Here is a 24646-nt window from a genome sequence, read left to right on the forward strand (position 1 = left end):
ACACACCAACGCATACTTTCCCGATGGAGAAATGGAGGATGGCTGGAGAGAAAAACAGGTCGGGTTTAGAGCATCGCATCTGTACATGCCCTGAGGAATCAACACTCCTGTAGACCACTGTGCAAATACGGCTGGAAATGAGAAGCAAACCTCAGTCAGACACATTTACAAGTAAAAGTCATCTTTTTTTTTTTGACAGTGCGTTAACTAATTATTAGCGCCTGGGCTTATTATATACCTCAGGATCTCGGGTCGCTCATTAGAAGCTGACATTGAGATAAATGCCAATGTGCAGCCTTTGATATGTAGATACAGTGTGACCTGAGGAAATGCATAATTAGATCTATTTCATGCTGCAGCATGTTAATGTATTTCGTTTCTCAAATTTAATGACAAAAAAACCTAAAATAATGCAAGAGTTAGTAAAGTATTTGTCCTATGCGACTTTCTATAGTACTGAAAAAGTTCACTGAAGTTCGTGAGGCCTATGAGTCCAGAGAGAGACACAATGTCATTTTATAAGTCATTCTGGCTAAATGTTCATGACTCTGCTATCAATATGGCACTGAATAAATGTGGAGTTTATAGCAGAGTAGCGAACAAAGGCCATTTTTTAACAAAGAGGAATATGAATGTTTCCCTTGTGTTCGACATAAAACACATGGATCATCATCTGGTTCAGCACAGAGTGTTAAACTGGATAAATTATCTTCCATATTTCTAACAAAAAATGAAAAATCTAAATGTTAATTCTTCACTATGAAGAATACTCAAATATACTATTAGCACATTAGCCAAATAGGTAATAATGACTGTACTTTAATACAGCACAACACAAGGACAGAATTTTTTATCGGTATATATTAGGATATTAGTCTACTAAGGGCATTAAATACATATAGTGTACTAAAAGTATACATAGAGTTTACTTCTGTACTATTTGTGTACTATTGTGTGCTATTTGTGTACTAATTACTGTATATATGGCTTCAGACAAAATTGTACATAATATATACATATATAATAATTACAGTATTTAAACAAACTAAATTTGAACTAAATCTGTAACTGTTTTAGCTGATTATGAAGAATGGACGGAAGATTAGTTAAGTCATATGTGTAAAATGGTGGATCTTTATTTAAAAGTAAACTACATATTGATTGGAAAGTACACTTTTAGCTCACTGTACTCTACTGGGAGATATAATAAACTGCTGCTTTTTAACGCTAGTTCTGAATGGATTCCCAGTCACGTCGTCTTTATTTATGCAGCACATTTAAAGTCAATACTTGTCAGCCTGAAATCCTGTAAAATGAAACAGACTAAAAATGTTCTGAACCTCTTCTACAACCACAATTTAAAAAAATTGATAAAAATGAGCATGTTGTATAATGCTGGATTAAACCTTACAAGTATGCTAATACTTTACTTGTCATCTCGTATACATAGACATGCTAGTATATCAAAAGTAAGCTGTAAGTATTTTAGGCAATTAGTGTACTTCACTACTAGGACAAACTTGTAGTAGACTTAAATTATTATTATTTTTGCATGAAAAGTTTAAGAATTTTATTTGTAAATGCTATAAGCTGTTATTTGTAGAAGAAACTGTCAAAACATTGGCTTAAAATGCTAAATAAAATGACTGTCTTGTTGCTTAGGGCTGTAGATAAAAATATTAAGAATTTGTTATGGAGTAAATCATAAACTAGAGCATTGTTCATAGTGATAGAAAAATCCTAAAGTTTCTAACAACAAACCAAAAGCAAGAACAGATCTGCTAGCAGAACTCAGAGCCATATTAGCTGAGGTGGAAACTTGTTAGCATAGGATGATGTTTTGGTCTGAAAAGAGAAACCAGGCACAAACTGTGAGAAACCTGAAGTTAAGACACACGAAGAAACGTAGCGTAAAGTTTCAGCAGACAGAAAACAGGCGGTTGTAAGTCCACAAACAGCCTGGGAGCTACAACTGATTAGCATGGCGAGGCAGCCGAAACTCCTGGCTGTCTCGCTGATCAATAGCTGCAGGAAGTTTCTGGCTCCAGTTTTAACTCCCGAAGAAGAGCATTACAGCGTGGTGTAATACACACTCCATTTCTGTAATATCATCTTTTGGCTAAGTAGCGACCTGATAAAAGATAAGTGCAGAAAATCAGATTGCGACAAATAGCTTCCTTATACAAAGCCATAAAGCATGTTCAATTTAGCCAGCGCCTGCCTCCTGTATCGCTTTAATATATTACAGTACCCGAGTTTCATGGCCAAGGTTAGCCAGCCTTCCTTTTTCATTATTTTACAGTTGACTATATAACCTTGAACGATATGAAACCCGGAGTTCTGAAGGCCCCACGTTTAAAATGCAGCCATAACATCAATTGGAGGAGTGAGTCATAAATTCTGATGAGGCGTTGCAGAGAGGAACTGGCGCTCGGGGACGAATCTTTTCTCAAAGCATAAATACAGATCAATCAGTGTGTAATACATTTACACCCACACACACACACACAAGCAAAAAGTGTACTAAAGAGATGTGTTAATTGAGAAGAGAGAATTTCGCCATGGAAATCAGTGGAATGTTACATTTTGAGTAGAAATGATGATCGGCAAAGATAATCAAAGCGATGGTTGTGATTACAATCTTTTTAGTTTAGTTACAAATAATTTTGTCTCAATTTACTCCAAAACAATATAAAATCAGAACAGGGATAATAGATGTTTGAAAATTTTTAAAGAAATTGATTCAGCAGCTTATAAAATTCTCGTCTTGATGCTAATCCTAAAATGTCAAGAATTTGTCATACAGAAAATGAATAAACAGAACGTTGTACCTGATAGAGTAACTTATTAGCTGTCATATTAGCTGACTTATCAGGACAGGAAAACAATGTAGTTATTTGTATATGTGTAGAATAACAATGTAGTTGTATTAGATGAACATTGGGAATTATGTAGAAAAATACTGTACATTTTGAACAACTTTAAGAAGTTAAAACATTTTTAACATCACTAATATTATGAAATAAAATTGAGAAAAATACTATTTGTTTTGTTTCTTTAATATACTTCAACTTATTTTTTTTTTATTTTCACTGGGAGTAAAATTAATCTTGAATCAAACAAATAAACAAACAAACAAACAAATTAATAAATGGACAAGAATTCAAAGTTGTAACATTACTCAAATATTATGAATTAAATTTGTGCCATTAAATAAGTAAGTAAGTAAGTACATAAATAAGTAAATAATAAACTATTCATAAAATGGTACCAGTGCTTTGTTGCAAAACCTGAACGAAACTAAATGTGCATATATGATGCTTATTGTGTATTGTGAAAACATCTGATGCTGCAAATATTACTGCAAACCAACATTATAAAATGTTCATTTCATTTTAAAAAGGCTTTGAAAAGCTAACATAACTTTTGACTTGAACAACTCCTAATGCACGCCAGAGCGAATAAACATGTACTCGTGTTCAGCCCCAGAGAACGCCACACACATTCCACCTCACACATCCTCAGCAGATCCCACCTGCCAGCTCGCGGGATTTCAGCGCGCCACTGAGCACAAAAGGCAAAATGCTCGCGTTAAACAGTCCCTCGGTGTTTTCGCTACGGGCAGAGAGTGAAGAGAGAAAATAAGGTCGGACAGTGAGGTGGAACAGGGCGAGAACTTCTCTCGCATTTAGCAGAGGAGCACAGAAGCATTGGACAGTTTCTGAAAAGCTCTCAGTTGGGATCAGCAGCCTGTGCGACGCTGTCAAGGTGAGTTAGCTAATAACACCAGCGCTCGGGGGAATCGGGGGGGTGTGAGGGGCGGGGTGCTGGAGGAAGTGCCTCTCATTGGCTCATACACAAATAAAAATGATCCATCATTAGTTAAATATGGACTGAGCTCTGACAAGCGATGGACGATGGAACCAAGACACTCCGAGGCTGATGTAACATAACACACCTCTCATCCAGACACGGAAAAAACACAGGAACGTGTCCGGTGCGTTTAAATCTGAATCTCAAGATGAAAGGATGTTCGGTATGTAAGAGCCGAGTTAGTTGTAAAGATTTAATCCAGCGTTTAAATTCATCTGTTTATATTCTTTAGCTTCATTTTGGCCCGTTACTTGTTACTACAAGAAAACATTTCTATGAGAAAAGCATCTTGCTACTACAAGAAGACATCTTGATTTTGTAAAAACATAAAAATGTTATTTTATAACAGTTATCTCAATAACAAAATGCTTTTCTCGTAATAACAAGATACTTTTCTTGTATTAATGAGATTTTTCGTGTAATAATGATATACTTTCTCATGGTAACAAGATGTTTTTTGGAATAACAAAACGTTTTTTGTCATAAGATGTTTTTTGGAATAAGATGTTTTCTTGTAATAAAATATTGAGTAATGGCTAAATGTGCCACTAAAAAGCTTGAGTGAGCTTGATTGTTTATTTTCTTCTGCTGTAATTACTATACAACATGGAGTGAAAGGAGGATGAGCCTCATTTAGGACTGTGGCTACTCTTTTTTAATCATTCTATTTTTATCCTGATTATGATTCATACAATCACATGCTAGCACACGAATACACACGGATGCTCCCATTTACACGCTGCTCTAGGAAAAAAAAAAAACAGCCTTCTTCTGAACCATCAAACTCGCTGCTCGGCCGTGTAACCCTGCAAATATGACACATCAACCTCTAGCAGCCTTGATCATGACCTCTACCTGTTACAGTAGTTAAACTTGGCAGATTTGTGATATCCGTAGCCCGAGGGAAAACACAGCGGGGATAAAAATATCTCGAGGGGATTACTCGCTCCTAGGAATCGTCTCGGAAAGCCACCACAGCTCAATGGGAAACGTCTACTCCACCATGAAATGCTAAAAGGTATCTGTGAGAACGGACAGCACAAGCCCAGGAATTTTATACACGCCTCATTGTGAAAATTATTTATATGCACTACAACATACTGTAAATGCTCAGAGCATATACAGTGATCTCTGGTGGCCGAGAATTATTGATCAGGTGGAAATCCATACGCTCACTGGCCATGAGAGTGATGAGGAATGCTTTCTTTGCAGCATGAAAGATTTTCCATTCTAAGTGAAAAGGCTTGAAGCAACTTGGGAGATTGATATCCAATGCACCAGGCACCTACGCCATGTTTGAAAAAGTCCGTGGAAAACTGTTATAACTCGTCACAAGTATGTTCACAATGAAACACCGGTACTAGGGGTGTAACAGTCTGATGACGTGATCGATGGAAATGAATCGATACAACAATCATAAATCAATTATTACTGAAAAAAGACAAAGAAGTTGCGTGTAAACATAATTCATATTTTTAAACTAGACTAGCAATGTGATTTAGCTATGATACTTAGAATGATACTTCTCTACATCACCATAATTTGTGAATTAATGGTAGGCCTACTCAAGATTCTGAGGCATTCTGAGGCGACTACAACGAATCTTATCATATCATATCATATCGTATCGTGTCATATCGTACCAGATTAAGTCCTATCATCAAATATCAAAATCATATCGTAGTGGCAGCATGAAGTTTACACCCCTAACTGCTACACGCATAATTTTCGGGCAACTGTTGCTAGCAACATTTCTGTGTTTGGGGAAATAAGATTAGAAACGTTATATATTTTGTATTTGACCAGAAGTTCACTGTGTGAACATTTTATAGGAAATTTGGGGAAAAAAATGGCCACCATCCCACATTCTTATTCTGATATAATATCTTGTAAACTACTTAGCAAAGCTATCTAGCTTAACTACATAATTTTCTAGCTAGCACTTCTCACAGAGCTAACAATTTTCAGAATGTTATGCTTCCATAATGCTAGTTTCTATCTATCTATCTATCTATCTATCTATTTATCTAGCTGATTGTTAGCATATCTATACATCGTAATACTTATTGTAGACATGTCTTCAGTATTGTTATATGATTTTTTTCATGAGTAAACAAAGAAATGTTCTGTGTTGCCTTGGTCTCATTCATCCTGATACAAACTACACATTAGCCTTTTTCAAAAGTAGTTATACTATACTATAAACTATATAATATAATAGAAAGACCTTCTGTCCTACCATCTTCTAGTTATATTAACAATATTTGGTATGCTTTATTCAAACTTGCTTTGAAAAGCCTACTTAAACAGTGGGCGAAAAATACATTTATGTAATACACTCATAACCTTTACGCTCAACGTGAACCATTTTCTCTCGCAATAGCTTGAAATGGCCATTCATTTTTGGTGGCTTACAGCAGAAAGCAATATCATTCTCCCTGAACTATCACTGGAATTTTATATAACGGACCTTTACGGCCAGGTTCAAGTCCAGTTCAACATATAATCGATGCTCGTTCTCTCTCACTCACCCAACACTATCCATCTCTTTTTCTCTCTCTTGCCTTCTACGTACCATCTATTGCTGTCTTTGCACACACACACACACACACACACACAATCTGTCCACTTTATGCACTCAAAGAGCTACACAGACATTTACCGGGATGCTTTGCCCACAAAGACAAGGCAACAAAAGATGCATTCTGCTAGTGGGAGGGAGGGGACCACTCAGAGGCTCTTCTTATTTCTTTCCAAGCGCAGAACAGCAAGGCTGAAAGGCCCTCCACAATAAGAGAGGCCGTCAATTATAGTCTGCAGAGGCCGGCACAATAACCGGCACAATAAGAAGGTTGTTTAATGGGCTCCCTGATGCTCTGGTCTTAAGGGTCTGCTGCAGTGGACTGACTCACTCGCTGATTACATTTCAGCTGAAGAAAACACAGAACCCGACTTTTATGATGAACGCTGCCGTCTGCTTATCGCCTTATCGAACGTTAGGAACAACTCAGGAACACGAGGTACAAGCTTTTGGGGTGTATTATGGAGGTTAGTGGGGGTTATTCGGTGGTTAGAACTAACCTTTATGCAGTTTGCTTGGGAACGCAACATTTTAACATTGGAGCATGCTGCTGCAAGTTAAAAATACGCAAAAAGAGTCAATAAAAATAAAAATGGCAGATGAGCCAACTGACATTGAATCAGGAATGATTGACAGTTGCGTAGGTGTTTTGAGCTCTCCAGTTTTAACTAATGCCCCTCTTGAAAGCCCCGCCCCCTTTCCACCATCTCACGTTAGTAATCACACGTCTTGATTTTCCTGCTTCTCGATTTCTGTCAATATTAGACATGTATACAGTAAGAAAATCAGTTAACTATATGTATCAGGGACGCCACCAAAAATTTTGGACAAAAAAAATGGTCAGAAATGGCACTTTTTCAGCAAAGTGTAAAATCTAACACAGTGCAAATTATTTTAATGTTAATGATAATTAGTGGTTAAAAACACTGTTTGCTCCAACAAGCCTTTCATCGTAGACACTATATGCGTGTAGATACAGGGTTTTACAGTAACCACCAGGCACCTGGGGGGGAAAAAGCTGCCACTTGACTTTTCATTCAGATGTAGACACAAGATCCTAGGACAATAGACACTTTTTTATTCTTAAATGCTGCTGTACATAACAACTTTTCTACTGCAAATGTTTCTAGTGTCTTAACTAAAACAGACAGGTGGCAGCTTCCCCCCACCAAGCACCTGGTGATAAGCTTAAACCCTGTATATATATACATGTGCTACACTTTGTGTCTTAGGCAAGTGATTTGTGAAAGGACTATATTGAAAATTAGCTGCGTGGCTCCCTGTAGGAGTCAGAATAACAGAGGGAAAGAGTGATGACTAAATATAGAGAGCACCATTAGGGAACAGAAGAAGGCATGCTCTGATTCTGCTCACCGGTTTTCGGGTCGATGCTGAAATATGCCTGCCCCTGCAGGACGCTGTAGACTATCCTGGCGCTGTTGCCGTACGTGGGGTCGTCAGCATCCGTGGCAGTGATCTGGATAACTGACGTTCCTATGTAGAAGAAAACAAAGACGTATTTTAAAGCAAGTGCTTTGAATTTGGGCAAATCTCTCATGCCCCAAGCCCATGGTAACTGGAAGTGCTACACAGGGCACCGAACTTTCTTGCCCTTTCAGTTGGGAGTCACTGGATGTCCATGTCAGATACAACCACTGAAGATTTCCAAGAACCTGGCCTGGAAGGGGTCACCTCTCATGGTCTGACTGCATAATTGCCCAACACTTAGCACATACCATGATTAGGAGGCCCTCTTTCGCTGTTTAGAGTGTCATTTTCAACTCTCTTTGCCTTTTATGGAGTTTTGTAGGTGTGGCTAAACGTAAATGCTGTGAACATGTTCGATAATTTATAGCTGATTGCCATTTATCAAACATATGCACATGAGTACGAAGAAATTCAGTGAAACCTTTGTAAAATCTGGCAGGGAAATGTTAGTTCAATTTATCCTGCAAAAATAATAAAAATACACAACTTTCATAAACTGATGTCCATTCTGGACCAACAAAAATGGTTCTTCTGTGGAACTGCTCTAAACCACTGTTATTTTTATATTGTAGCTCTGAGCTGGTCTCAGATTCAATAAACCAAATGTTGACACAAAGAGAAAAAATTCAGGCGGTTGGAGAGTTTCAGAGCTGGTGACCAGTGATTATAAGTTCAAACCCAGACCTCCCAGAGCTCCACTGCAGGATTGAGCAAAGCCCTTAACCCTCAGCTTAACAGCTCCAGGAGCGCTGTACCACGGCTGAGTCTGCACCCTGAACTCCACTTCCGCGAGAAAAACCAACAATTTCCTCTTGGGGATTACCAGAGTATATAAAAATGTAGCCCTTTTTTATCTAGCCGCTCCTGCTGACTTGTTCAGTTGGGGAACGTCCCATCAACACAAACAAATCATTCCATCTATCAGCATCCTGCATTGGAGACTGCAGAGAGCTAACTCGATCTGTAGCAGTTATGTATTCCGTTTCGTAATTCTCAATACAATATTTTTTTCTGAGTGGGTGAGGTAAATCGAGTTGGCGAAGTAGGCAGTTCAATCAGAGTCCTCTGATGTGTGTGTGTGTGTGTGTGTGTGCGCGCTCAGGGGTGGTTGTGAAGAATCGATCACTTCACAGCTCTTCGGCCTGAGCTCGGCTAATCGATAGCGAGAGGGAGGAAAGGTCTGCGCACAATTAGCGCTTTCCTAACACATTCCTGCAGAGTTATTTATCAGCTGGACTGGACAACACTTGCTTAGGCGAAAAGCTGGTAAGTGTTGTGTTTTGCTCAGCTTAAACGGCAGCATTCGAGAGCTGGGAAACAGTCCAAGGAATCGCGCTCCAGGATCATCGCGTCAGCACAAATATTACTAACAGGTTTTTTAGCATGTGAAATGTGGTGTATATGGGGCTGATCCAGCATGCTGCTGAAACAACAGTTTTTGCTCCTTGGCTGAAGTTGTTTTAAAGAGCTGGATGCTCTCTTGGGGTTCTCTGTAACCATGCCAAGACTTCATAAATTGTAGCTGCAAACAAGCGAGACGTGGAAGACCTGGAATGCTGCAGTGCTCCATCACAAACTGATGACCCAGCTAATAAAGCCATGAGCAGCTCACAGATCAGACAGGTCCCTCTCCCGTCTTCTTCTCCTTACGCTTCCTGATTTCTAGTCTCGTTTTCCTTCTTGCTGTGTTTCTTACACATTTATTTTTACCTAAATATGTGTCTCAGTTGTCTCTTAGATTTTTATACACATTGTCTGTATCACTGTTTCCTTTCTTGCTTCCCAAACCTGCTACATAAAATTAACAAAATTAAAACAAACAAAAAAATAAATCAACGCGCTACATTATCACTTAATAAATAGGGTTAAAGATTGGGTCTATACTAGGAGTGAATCAATACTAGACATACTATTTATTCTTTTCCGATCCTGAAATCTTGAGCATGAGTCGATATTGAGGCCCATCTGATATTTCATTCTTTAAAAACTACTACGTTTTAAACTGATTTTAAATGAAAAAATTAAATTAAAAATACACAGCTATAACCATGACTTACACAAAGCCATAGCTTTCACACAAATCACTTACATTTCATATATAATAAATATAATAAAGTATAAATATAGTAAAAATAATTACATTATTTATTTATGTATTAATGTAAACATTCCAGTAACAAAACAAATTGATTTGGATCAAATTCATTCTTTTTTCCTACAATTTCCCATCCACCATTTCTCTGTTGTTTATCGGCTCGATATTGATCCTGGATATCGGATCAGTCCCATCTCCAATCAATACCACTCTTCCAGGTTGCGTACGAGGACTTGTTTCTTGGTATTCATCGAAACTGACACCGAAATGAGTAACATACTTAGTATTAATCAATCAGGTGCATCTCAGACTTTTTCTGTGTTACAACCGTTTAAATAGCGACTTTGAAAAGCAGAAATATTCGTGTTCATGCACTTAAGTTATTAGACCCGTTCATTATAATGTTAGCTAATTCATTTAAAATGAAGTGTCTCCATTTTGCATTAATATTCTGTTTGAACATCGCTGGAAAATGGTGCTCTTTTGTTTTCTGGAGCTTTTCTCCTATTAAACGCCGTTGTAACTGCGCCAGCAATAACAACATCAAAGCAGCACACCACCTAACTTAGCAAATTAGCACCAGAATCGCTAAACACATCGCACACATTTCAGTATAGACATATATGATGTGTTTCAGGAAGGAGTTTTCCTTTAAAGTCCAGAATAAATAATCTCTCGAAAACATTTTCTGTTTCTCTGCATTTTTATGACACATTGCCTCTTTTTTAACCTCACTGCTGTTTTATTTTCCATTTCTTCTCCTCTCTTTATTTACTACACACACACACACACACACACACACACACACACACACGCACACACACACTATCCATCTCTTTAGGTCTTTCTGTCTGTACTTTCTCCCCTAAGGCTTTCTCACTTTCTCTCACACACACATACTCTCTCTCTCTCTGTTCCACTGGTACTTACTCTGTCTTATTATCTCACACTCACACACACACTCACACACACACACACACACACACTCACCGATGTCGGCCATCTCGGGTACGGAGGCAGTGAACGGGCCGTTGGGGAAGGTAGGTGCGTTGTCGTTCACATCCTGAACCTTGATGATGAACTCGGACTCGGGCTCCACGGTGTGGTGTGTGACGCTGTGGATTGCGCGAGCGTGGAGTACGTAGTGATTCTTCTTCTCACGGTCCAGGCTCTTGGTGGCATGAATGTCTCCTGTAGACTCATTAATGGTGAAGATGGTGCCAGCGCCTTCTCCTGAGAGGAGATATCGCACTGAGCCATCACCCTTATCCGAGTTGGAGTGCAACTGTAGAAGGACGGAAAAAATAAAAATGAGTCCGTAGTGGATTATGTAATCACATCACCAGAAAATAAACATAAAGTCAAGAATAAAACACCTCAGGACATGCAGTTATAGGAAAATAATTAGCTTTGGAGTGGTAACAGTAACGCTTCCTCATTACAACGACCTGCACTGCTGTCAGAGTTAAAGAACATGAATCAACTCCTTCTGACCAATCAGAATCCAGAATTCAGCAGGTGTGGTGTAACACGAATGAAATCTACTGTACATGTACCTGGTTTAGGTGTATTTTTGTTAATCTCAGCCCTCATCTTCAGAAAGCTGTCCACATTTTGAATAACTGAACGTTTTGAAAAAAGAACAATGAAGAAGAAAATAATAATAATGATAATACTAATAATAATAATAATAACAAGAAGAAATAAAATAATTATTAATCACACTCTTCTCGTCACTGTTCTGTGCGGGGAAAAAACAACGTTAGGATTCAGAAGACAGTCGTTCTAATCCTGATCATTCTTGTGCATGAAGTTTGATGTTTTGTGAAAACCTTTTGTCATGAATTTATTAAATAATAAATGAAATGTTTCAGAGAGCTGCAGCAAGCGTTGTATTTAAACCTCCTTTCTTTTAAACAAAAATCTCAACACAATACAGTGCTATTATTCCTCATTTAGCGCACTGTGAACTGGCTTTCTGTGAAAGTCTTACATCCTGTTATTATCAACATTTACATGTTTTAATTGCTGTTAATTAAGTAAGATAAGTGTGTAGCCTTGCTGTCTCACAGTGACAGGGTTCCAAGCATTAGACCTTAACCAGCGACAAAAAATGAGATGTTTTCATAATATATTTTGATCAAATCCAAAGCAAAAGCCAAAGCAGTACATTTCCATATATATCTATAACTAACTTCATGATTATCAAACAGATATTTTACGTAGGTTTATATGTTTTTGTTTGTGTTTTTGAACATGCGTGAATTGTGAGAGTTGTATTTGAAACTGTGCGTGTGCTGAACATGAATCATATTGCCTTTATGTATCAGTATTTGACTCTGTGATTGTTTCTGTCATGACTGAGATTTGCTCTCTTGTTCAGTGAATCAGTGTTGACTCTTTGAATCTTTCAGTCTTGACAGTTTTCTGGTCCTCACTTGCTCAGTGAATCAGTGTTTGAGTAAGTGAATCTTTTCAGTCATAACCAAAATTTGCTCCTCGTTCATTCAGTGAATCAGTGTTTTAGTAACGGAATCCTTTTATTCATGACAGAGATTTGCTCCTGTCTTGTTCACTGAATCAGTGATTGAGTGAGTGAATCCTTCTGTCATGACTAAGATTCGTTCCTGCCTCTCATTCAGTGAGTCAGTGTTTCAGTCAGTGACTCCTTTTGGTCAAGATTGAAATTCACTTCTTTCTTGTTCAGCAGATCAGTGTTAACTCAGAGAGAATCTTTGGTCATTCAGTGAGTGAATCAGTGTTGACTCAGTGAATCTTTCGGTAACGACAGAGATCTGCTCCTCTCTCACTCAGTGAATCACTGTTTGAGTTAGCGAATCCTTTTTTGCTCATGACTAAAATTCACTTCTCTCTCGTTCAGTGAATCAGTTGAGTCAGTGTATTCAGTGATTCATTTGGACAGACCCGGAGACCCGGCTAGATCAGACTGGATATTTTGGCAAACTGAACAAACTGGTGAACAAATCTGAATGATTCATTTAACTGAACTGACTCAAATGAATCAAGTCTTTAAAACAACTCCAAAATTTCATCTCTGCAATTGCATATTGGCAGTATGTCTGGTCTACATAGTATAAAATACTTATATATAATTTATAAGAAGTATGTATTTTTCAGTATTTGATGTTTGTATTGGTCCCTAGTCCTTGTTTTCATCCTAACCCCACGCTGGCTTCTGGATTTATCATTATGGATTTGCTTTCAATGACAATGTCTGACTCGATGTTGAACCCCGTTATTGATCTGGACCATGATTTGTGGAACAGCTACAATAAACAAGCACCATTTCATCCAGCTGCAGCGCCGATCTTTTACAACCGAGGAAAAAAAATACAGATTCAATTAAAGAATTTTATCTCAGAAATCAACTATCTTTTAGGAACTCATTTCGGAGTATTCCGGTTGCTTCAGGCGTGGAATTATTTCTGTTTTTATTAGTGCAATAAAATCACAGACACAGTACCAAGCAAGTGTTAAAAAACCCACATTGATCGTAGCTTAAAGGCACATCTGTGAAACTGACCGCAACAAGTTTGAAAGAAATTGCTTTTCTCCCAAACAAATTAGACAGCAGTCTATACAGGTTTCACACATTTCACCAGTGAAGGGTCAGAGTTGTTTTTTTTTAATATTTCACCTGCAAAACCTTCACCTTGCCTAGTACACAGAGGCTATTTATCTCCTTGTGCAGAAAAGAAGAATCTAAAATCATTTGCAGAAAGCTCATTGATTTCCCTGCACAATAAAACACCTTTTGAGAGAAGGTCATTTTACGCTACACTACATGAGTAAGGAATCAAACACTCAGTGGCATGCTGTCATGGGAAAATAATCAATGAAGGAGTGGAGTTACAGTTACCATCCTGAAGTTATTTTATTGTTGCATTTAATGTTGTGGAATATCCGTGAAGCAGGTTAGTTCCTGTTCTCACTTACGTTATAGCAGCTATAAACAGTCGTTCCCTCACCAGCCTCTCGTTTCTCTCTCTCGTGAACAAAATCAGCTGGTCATCTTACCGAGAAAATGCAAAGAAGCGTAAAAACTCTTCTGTGCTGAAGATGTTGGAAAATGTACAGCTTTACCTCTGACTGTTACGAAGCGCTGACACTGGAGACTCCTTCAAAATTCACCATATCAACAATGATTTGTTGCCCCAATTTTTTTTTTGTGGTCAGAAGTCTCTGGGAATGAGCTGTTACTATAGAAACGATAACGTATTAGAAGGAGCGCATTAATCTAAACCTGCACTATTATCAGAGCTGCTGTTACAGAAAATGAATCAACAGCTTCTCACCAATCAGGATTGAGCACTGAAGATAAATTGTCCAACTGTTAGAGTATCTAATGCAGATCCTGATTCAATTTTTCATAAAAATTTTCATTTTTGTTCCAGCAACTTCTCCAACCACAGTGACAACTCTAACACAAGAGTTCCCTCACACTCCTTCAGTGTAAAAAGTTTGTTGTACTTTTTGGACTCAGGTGAAACACAGAGTGCAGGCGCCCAGCTCCTCTGACAGTTTGAGGATAAAGCCTTTGGCGCCTGGCTGGAATAAAGTAGAGCTGAATATGAAACATGAGCATGGAGGTAAGGGAGTGTGGACTGATTCACGCCGTCTTCATCTCACTGCGGAGTGCGCTATATTTCCCAAAACGCTAAACTTATAACAACTTTAATCATCACTGTTCAAAGTTAAACTCAGACGGCAGAGTGGTGTAGAGAAAGATAAAGCTGTGAGAAGAACAGGTATAAATTCAACATAAAAAAAAAGATGATGTGGAAATGATTCAGTTCTCTTTGATTTTTATTCTGATTATAATTTTTCCAATATTTGTAATAGCTGATTTTTTTTTAATTTCATACTTGAACAAATAACCTGGAAAATATGTTAAACATAATTAAAAAATATGCATTTAAGCCACAGCCTCAGCACAAATGTATTACATGGCTGAGGAAACCTGTGTGGAAAACTGTGTTATGAGCCGGAGTGCTTGTTTTTGGTTTTTGATGGGCTTCTTGTCGGCCATTTTATAGACACTCCCCAAGGAGACTTCACTCCGCCCACATCTCAGTCTGAAATCGGTAAGTGCCAAGCACAGCCAGATAATTCTCCTAGAAGACAAAAACTATGCTTTGAAAAAACTTGCTTTGAAAAATTTCCTTTGCGATATTTATTTTTTCTTGATTGTGATTTTCCATTTAAAAAATCGCGATAAACAATTTAATCATCCAGAATTAGTTGCCTAAACAAGACACAAAAACAAGTATTTGATTTTAATATGATGTCATCTAAGCTGATGTATCAAACTTGTACATGTTTATCTCACTTTCTTTATTGCAAATATATTTACTCAATGTGATTTCGTGATTTTTTTTTCTAGATGAATAAATTACGGTGCCAGTTCAGCAGCTGACAGGAACTTATTATGGTGTTTGTAACATCAGAGAAACACACAGCCTGTGGCCTGCATCTGTGTGTGTGTGTGTGCGATTTGCATTTCTTTTGCCTTTATCCACTTCCTCATCAGTAATAAGTGGTTATGAATCTTTTATGCAGATTTCAAACGTGTTATCGAAGTAATAACACGCTTCTCATTCTGTATCTACACCGAGAAAATCAAGCAACTGAGATTTTTCAAATTTCCGCCGATCCGTAACAGAGCGTTAACGTGAGGTTTTTTGCAACAATCCATAATTACAGCAAACACATTTACAGCTAAGCAGCTCCGTGCCAACAACAAGCCCGAGGGCGAACAGCAAGCTGAGAGAAAGTGTGATTCGCCCGAGAGACGTGATCATTTTCAGGTTACTTATCCAATGATCCATGCTGGCATTTTATTCGCTAATGATCACTACAGAGGGCGCCGAATGAGCTTGATCCAAAAAGCCGAATAACACAATCTGCCAGAGCACGTCCCCGGGTGAAAAAAAAAAGAAATATAATAACTTGGCATGCTGATCAGGCTGATAGTGAAACAACACACACACACACAGACACAGACACACACACACAGTGCATCTCTGGATTTTGGCTACTGCTAAAATCCCACAACAGGGAGCAATTAGTCAGGACGACATTGACCTTCTAAAGTTCCTCCCTGTGGCTATGAGGAACGTTCACCTTCATGGAGACGTGTGCAAGGCCAATGCTTTTCCTGCTTTCTCTTTGCACCTGCAGATCCCAGTCTGTGTGTGGGAGTCATGGGAATTGTCATGCATTTTCCCCACACACACATGCACACATGCTCACACACACACACACACACACAGCGAGACCTTCAAAGAGTCCTGTCCCAGCCTTCTAGGACCACACAGCATGAGAGCATTCATTTAAAGAGAACCACAGATCTGAACTTGTGCATGTAGTAAGGATGATTCGTTCACAAACGAGTCGACTCTTTGAGACACTGTGAGTCGACTCGCTTGTCTGAACAAATGCTGTCACGTCCCTTACAGGAAAAATCATGTGAAAGTTTTATGTGAAAGTTTTCCCCACATGTGTATGATGATGTGAGTAATATGTCATCATGTGTGAAAAAAACATGTGAAGCTGTTAACATTTGCACATGAACTCAAGTAAACACGTAACACCAATCTGTGAACAATATGTGATTACATGTGAACGTGTGATGACAATGAAAAATGACTTCTGAAAATAAAACCACATGCCATATATGTGAAAATGAGCATAAATAAATGAATCATGTAGAAAAAAAATCACATGATTCATGCAAAAATCATGTTTGATAAATAATTTGGGAGAAAAAAAATCATATATTGTAAAAATGAACAAATCAAGTAAAAAAAAAAATCATATGGGAGGTGAATCGCTTGGAAAAATAATGTGGAAATAAATGAGTCACGTGAAAATCACTCGTAAAAATAACAGAAATAAGTAGAAAAAAATCACATATGAAATTAAATTAATCATATATGTAAAACCCACATGTGGATAACCTGAGTGAAATTCACATGGACTTTAATGAATCAAGTGTAAAAATCACAGGAAAGATCAATCGTGTGAAAAATGAATCGTGTCTAAGAATCATGTCTGAAAATAAATGAATTGTGAACAAAACATGCACAACAGAATAGAATTAACAGGCTGAGTATTAATAAAAAGCTGCATCCTTGCTAGCCACATTCCTGTTAGTGTGTGTGCTACACTAGCACTAGCATAACAGCGTAATAGCTGCCTTGTGCAGTCATCAATTAGTGTCAACTGCTTGGAAAATGATGGTTTTATTGTATAATTGTATTTGCTGTGCTGTGACTGTAAACCAGTGATGTGTAAGAAGTTAATTAAAACATCTATCCTGTATGCTAATCAAGTGTTTCGCTAATCAAGTGGTTAAGATTAAATTTAGCATTCTGGATTTTCACTGTATAAATGTACTGCATGTAGACACACAGAAATGCATATTTAGCAGTGTGTGTGTGTGTGTGTTTGTGTGTGTAAGTGAAATTTGTCTAACTGTTATAATATCATAACAAGCTCCTCATTAGAGATTCCTCGCTTTGTAGCAACATCGATCCCGTCCTGACAGTTCCCGTTAAACGGCGTATCAATATTCATAACGCGGCACACGTCAAGGAACGCAAATAATTTCTCCTGCCTCTTATTGCACGGACAGAGTGCAGTCCGAGAGACTCAACTGTGCCTGTGCGATAAGAGGCAGGAGAAAGGAAACGCTTCAATTATCCGATACACCGTCCACACCACAAAAGCCTCCTGATTAGATCAGGACTCGGACGCTGCATCCGCTGACCACAAATTACAGCGCCGTCTGGCACAAAAGGTCAATTTTACACTGCAGCAAGACCCCGAGCTTATAAGCACACACAGCACAGAGCGTGTGGAGAAAGGTGACCAGTTTCGTCGGATTTTTATCTCGGATTCCGACTCGCCTCAGTGGGTGATTCGTATCTCTCGAGCAGTGAGAACAGCCTGCAGCTAAGACATATCAGACTCCACATCTTTATCCTCTTCACATACAGCACATCCACGTGATAACGTCTAATACACAGCTGCTGGATGTGGATTACGTAAAGCGCTAGTATGTCGTTACATGCTATGTGTACTTAATATACGCACCTCTAAGAATTGCATAATCAGAGTTGAGTTACGGATACGTAGTTGGGATTTAATAATGAAATTGCACACATCAGTAATCAGCCCATTCAACAGTAGATGTTTTTGTAGTAGAGTAGAGTACTTGGTCAGCTTATCCTTCAAATTGCTGCCATATTTTTGTTTACAGACGATGACATTATTTTATTAACTGATCATAAAACCATAAAATTAACTCCGGACAGGAAGTGACGAATTCTGGACAGGATTTTAGGCCAACTGGGAAAATGCTTATGTTTAGGCTGTACTTTCTTTAAATCACACTGGAACGGAAAAACATCCGCTAAAATGATCTTTTCACTCTGCGACAATTTAGAGCAATTTTTCTTCATGTTTTCGATTATATTCAACTTTCGCTTTTGGTTTTTGTTCCTTGTAACGTTTCTAACCCTGATATTACTCAATGTTAAAAACAGCTGGAAGACAATTTCTTTTTCTCATGTCCTTTCTCATGTCCTTTCCTTTTATTCATTTTTACATTGTATTACTCCAGAGTGAACGGTTGTCTGGAAAATACATATACCTAATAGTGATGATCACAATTTATCCATTATGCATTTAATTTAGAAATAATGTAGAAATGCCACTAATTGGCACATGGAACATGGGACATCTGTGCAATCTGGACTGCTTAAGTGAAAACACGGGAATAATTTGAGCTGAAGCAGATGGTCAGTGTACTGCTGCTATGTTGAAAATTAGACCAGTGTAATTTTTTTTTTTTTTTACCTCAGCTGCAGCTCTTCAGTACACACTCGCTTTCTTTCTGCCCTTATACACTCACTTGAGCTGCCAGACTGTTACCAAGGAGATTAAATAGAGAGAAACAGAGCATATTGCTAAGAGCAAAGCTTAAGCTGTGTGTTTCTGTGTGCATGTGGGTGCCAAAGAGATGAAAAGGCAATCTATTTGTTAACAGCAGCGTATAGGAAATTATGCGTGTGCAAACAAAGTGGATCCACAAACAAATTCCCGCATCTTCGTTTTCTCTTTCCACTGGAATGAATGAGAAAAAAAATCGTCGCTAAAATCGGAGTTGGACGGCTTCCACGCCACATGCTGCTGCGGCTCGGGTGATGGAGTAGAAATCAAAGGCCTGACAGAGCGAGTCCCTCAGGAGCGTTAGTGTTACTTTGCCCTTGAGCTAGGCACTTAGCCGACAATCCCACAGCACACTCTCAGTAACGAATGCATCGCACAGACGGCTCGTTGATAACAGCATTAGATCACGTCGCTGAGTGTGTGTGTTTTTTTAATCTTTTCAGGTTGTACCGCTGAACAAATCTTCTTACAGTAAGCTCTTCCTGTGTTTGCTATCTCATGCATGCCTTGTCATTTACAATGCAATCTGAAATCTGAGCTGATGTTACAGGAGGAAGTGAATATTTTAACCAGGTACTCGTGTGTGTGTGTGTGTGTGTGTGTGGATTTATCTCATCCTCCTACACATATCTGGCAGAGATTTCTGGAAAAGATAAAGTGGAATAAAAAATATATCATAAATTATTCATTATTGGTTTTTTCAGCGATTAATAAATAATGACCCAGTTTCAGTGGTGTGTGTTAAAAATGTTAAGGATTTAAAATGACACGATTAAAGATAATTGATGTGAAATTCTGTGTAATCAGGATTGTGCATAGATTTCACTTAAATAAAAAAAGAATAATGAGAGGACATGCCTTCTTTTCTGAGACTGACAGGTACAGAGGCCACACCTCCTTTACCTGGACTGACAGACACAAAGGCCACACCTCCTTTACTGAGACTGACACAGAGGCCACACCTCCTTCATTAAGACTGACACAGAGGCCACGCCTCCTTCATTAAGACTGACACAAAGGCCACGCCTCCTTTACTGAGACTGACACAGAGGCCACACCTCCTTGATTGAGACTGACACAGAGGCCACACCTACTTAATTGAGATGGACAGTCATTAATGCCACATCTTCTTTATATTATGTCTGTGTTTTAACACGTCATAAAATTCAGTTCTTCATGTCAAAAAATAAAAGTCCTTTATTTTGCTGCCACATTTACTGAATAATCACACAATTTTTTGTATTAAAGATTATAATAAAATTTTATTATCTTATTATTTGAAGGAATAATAACTCAACAGTGCTACAAGCTTCACAGGAAATTGCGGCTCATGAGACAAAAAGAAAAGAAAGAATTTAATTTTTAATCATGAAGGTTGTAATAAAATCATTTTACTCTTTTTTTCATCTAGGCTTCAGGACAGACGCTAGCGGTCAGAGGGGTTTAAACAACACAGACCACAATTAATGTCTGCTCTTTGATTACTAACATTAAAATAAAAATACCAAAACATTTCTTCATGCAAATGAGGTTTTATCTGATTAAATACAAGTACATTTGCATTTTTAATAAAAACTACAAATCTATGATAAACACTCTGTTCTTTCACTGTGTGAGCTGTTTGTTGGAATATCATTTTTATTGTTTAATTAGGAAAAATACTAAAAACTGTTATTAAAAAGTTTGCATGTTGTTTTTATAGAATAAATCTGTAATATCTGCATGAGAAATAACCAGTAATGTCCTTCTGAACAGAGACAGGAAATAATGTGTACATCTTCATGAATTCACGTCACAGAATATTTAGAAAATATGTTTTTTGGGTTCAGAACATCTAAAAATTTTTTTTTGAAAAAGTCTTTGAAGAAATATTGAATGTGATTTGATGTGCTTCCACTCTGGTGTGATTTCGAAGGTTTGTATTCACTCTTAAAAATATAACTTTTATAACTTTATAACTCTTAAGGGTTGTACAGCTGTTCCTCTGGAAGCACCATGAAGGTTTCTATGCAGAATCCTAAAAGCCTTCTTCTCCTGTCAAAAGTGGTTACAACTAGAACAGTTTTTGGAATCTAAGAGCCATTATTTATCCTTATTTATGTAAGAACCCTCTTTTGTCAGAGTGTATGCATTAACCGAGTAAGTGTGCGCTAAACTCCAAACGATCTCTCAGTATTTTCTTCTTAATATCTAGAACCTGTCAGGAGTTTAAAACGTAACTTTCGAGTTCTGGATTCTGATTGGTTGGAAGGTGTTGATTAATTTCCTATAACAGCAGCTCCGACAGTAGCGCAGGTTTATATTAATGCACTCATTCTAACACTTTATGGTTTAAAAAAAATGTATGTAATCATTGATATGTTGAATTTTTTTGTTAGAGATGTTTCTTTAACATTTATGGAAGGAGTCTCCAGTGTCAGCGCTTTGCATCAGTCAGAGGTGAAGCTGTAACTTTAGGTTTTCCGACATCATCAGGACAGAGGAGTTTTCGCTTTGCGGTTTCTTGGTAACATGACAAGCTGCGTTTTTTTGTCTAATTAATCGATCAGTTCTGGGACATGAACTCATCCCTTCCTGGTCACTAGGACAGAACTGTTCCTGCTCAGATGAGTTTCCTTTCTTAGAAAATAACGCGAGAGAGAACTCCAGACAGCCGGCTGCACTTTATCTGGAACTCTTTCTGCTTTATTTTGGAGATTCTCTCCGTCTTCGGCGTCTAACCCACAAAACAAGACTCCCAAGACAATTTCTCGTTTTTTTTTTTTTTTTTTTTTTTGTATGACACACTTTCACACCGCCATCTTCAGTTTGAGGTCAGACGTGTTTTTAGTACACACCGAACCCTCGTCTGGTCGTCTCTTCTCGCCTCGCCTCGTCTCTGCCTGTTTTTGAGACCACTGAGGTGTGTGTGTGTGTGTGTGTGTGTGTTGGGGAAATAAAAAACACAGACTGTTTCCAGTCCCTGAAGGTGTGTGATGAGAGAATATTCATCTCATTCCAATGCCGCTTGACACTGTGATGAGATCGAGCCCTGGTGCAAAAATAGGTGCCATCTGATTGGCTGTTATCTGATTGGCTGTCATCTGATTGGCTGTTATCTGATTGGCTGTTATCTGATTGGCTGTTATCTGATTGGCCGGAACAAGGCGGTGGCTCGGACCTTTACGATACGAGATCTCTCTCTTTCTGTCTTTATCGGTTTATAAACATCTAGATCTCAGTCTTTACATATCCATCTCTCGCTGTCTCTCTCTTTCTCTGTCTCTCTGTCTATCTCAATCTCTTTCTCTTATTCTCTATCTCTTTGTGTCTTTGGTCTCTCTACATTTATATCTCCCTGTTTCTCTCTTTCAGTCTGTCTTTTTTCTCTATACCTCTGTCTCTTTGTCTTTCTCTCTCTCTCTGTCTGTGTCTCTCTGACTGTTTCTCTGTCTATCTCTTTCTCTGTATCTCTCTGTCCATCTCTCTGTCTCTCTATCTCACTCTGTTTATCTATCTCTCTCTTGCTGTATTGCTCTGTCTCTGTCTATCTGTTACTCTCTCTCTCTCTCTCTCAAAGTCAAATTCCAAATCAAAAACAGCTTTATTTGGCATGAATTGTAGTTAACAACTCTCTGTCTGCAGTTACTGTAGTTGTCTCTCTCATTCTATCTATCAGTCTCTCTCTGTCTCTCATGCGATCTATTTCTCTCTCTCTTTGTCTCTCTTTCTGTCTATCTCTCTATTTCCGTATATCTCTCTCTCTCGCTCTCTGTATTGCTCTGTCTCTGTGTATATCTCTGTCTTTGTCTCTCTCACTCTTTTTCTCTCTCTCACTGTTTCCTGGTCTCATTCTCTATCTATCTTTCTCTCTCTCTCTCTTTCCATGTCTCTCTCTTTGTGTATCTGTGTATCTCTCTCTCACTTTCTATCTGTTTGTCTTTGTCTCTCTCTCATTGTCTCTCTCCCTCTCTCTGTCTGTCTCTTTCTCCGATCTCTCTCTCTCCCTCACATTATTGAATAAGTCTGTTATAATTGGAAAAAAATGACACCCTGTATCTATGTAAACTCGATAAGGAGCATTATGAGAAGCAACTTGGCGCTGCAGCTCATTTAGCTCCATCACGTGATTTCAGTGGCGTGAGATTCATTTCCTGTAGGTCGGAACTCGGGATGGAGATATGGGATGGAGTCTGTGTGGAAGAGGATACGGCGAGGATGAGGCACTAAAACACAGGAAAGAGAGCTGATAGGAGACATAAACATGTGAGTTTCTCTCGAGGGGCTCTAAAGCCTCTGTCACATCATGTTTAGGAAATAAAGCTCACATCTCTGACTCGCACCTGTACCTGAGAGACACAGGTGTGGACACATGACCTCCACTCACCCTCACGTCGCACACACACACACACACAAACACGCGCGTCAATGTCAAACCCTGTCTAAACCACCTTAAATCAGACTCCCACTGCGCCTCGTCGTGTAATCCAGAAACATCTGTAAGATCATTTCCCCTTACAGAAGAGTCACATGAACTTCACATGATTCGTTTTTCACATGATTCGTATTTCACATGTGATTCTTTCACATGATTCATTCATTTTTATATATGATTCTTTCACGATTCATTCATTTTCACATCTGATTTTTACACGATTCCATTATTTTCATGTCATTTTTACAGACAATTCATTTATTTTCAGTTGTGATTTTCTCACATGAATAACTGGTTTTCCACACGTGATTACACATTGTTCACACGATGTCACAGGTTTACTGCAATTCCAGGGAATAACATGGTAAAATGCAACACACTCTGTGAAATGAAAATGAATTTGATTTTTTTTGTAAAGGTTATAACAAGCAGCGTGCAACAAAATTAGCAGCGAGCTCTTCTTCCCTCTCATAAATCACAAGGCTCGGGCTGAAACGGAACAAACGTCCTTGTTTTAATTATCACAGCAGCTTCATTGTTGCCTACAAGCTTTTTATGAGCCAGAGAGAGAAATAAACAGATTAAAATGACCAGATTTATTATCTCAACTCTTAATAACAATGTCCTGTTCTGTGGTCTATGCAAAGAAAAACCTAATTAATGACCCAATTTTCTAAATGAATGTCGAATATAGTGCAATGTCAGAAACAAAACATGCTGTTAACAGGAACAGGAATTAATCTCCGAGTCTGTTTACTCTCCCGTTCCAGGACAAAGACATTAGTGAGAAAACATTGAGATTTCAAGAGCCCCATGCCAACGGAAATTTAACAGCACTCCATCAGAAGCTTAAAGTCAACACACAGGCTAACAGGCTGCATTTTAATGAGATTTGGGGAAAAATGGGAAACATTAACTCGATGTGAAAATATCCCCAGTGACAAAAAGGGCAGTTAACTTACAAAAAAGCAGATGTTTGAGCTTAAACCAGCTGTGCTTTATGTGGACAAACAACAGGGAACAGCACTGAACAAGACTGAATTTGTCACAATTGTGACTGTTCTGAGCCTGACACCAAGCTGATTACAATCCACATATTAGAAAATTAGCACATTTTAGTAACACAAACCCACTCTGGCTCATGCTGTTAGACTAAAGTGGTGTGATGAAGCAGAGTTACTGCCACCACCCTGAAGTTCCTATAACAGCACATCCCCGA

The 24646-nt window shown here is 38.3% G+C and overlaps 1 protein-coding gene across 2 annotated transcripts in view; it reads right to left on the bottom strand.

The window, feature by feature from the left end:
• The window catches only part of cdh18a (cadherin 18, type 2a), a 103277-nt gene that overhangs the window by 18642 nt on the left and 59989 nt on the right, over nt 1–24646 (bottom strand). For both annotated transcript variants that reach the window (XM_053227694.1, XM_053227693.1), the window contains exons 3-4: nt 11028–11322; nt 7829–7948 (exon numbers count right to left, since the gene is read on the bottom strand). In XM_053227694.1, the coding sequence (XP_053083669.1) occupies nt 7829–7948; nt 11028–11322 (415 nt within the window). The remainder of the gene's footprint in view (nt 1–7828; nt 7949–11027; nt 11323–24646) is intronic.

The sequence above is a fragment of the Pangasianodon hypophthalmus genome, chromosome 21, assembly GCF_027358585.1.
Source record: "Pangasianodon hypophthalmus isolate fPanHyp1 chromosome 21, fPanHyp1.pri, whole genome shotgun sequence".
Taxonomy (NCBI): Eukaryota; Metazoa; Chordata; class Actinopteri; order Siluriformes; family Pangasiidae; genus Pangasianodon; species Pangasianodon hypophthalmus.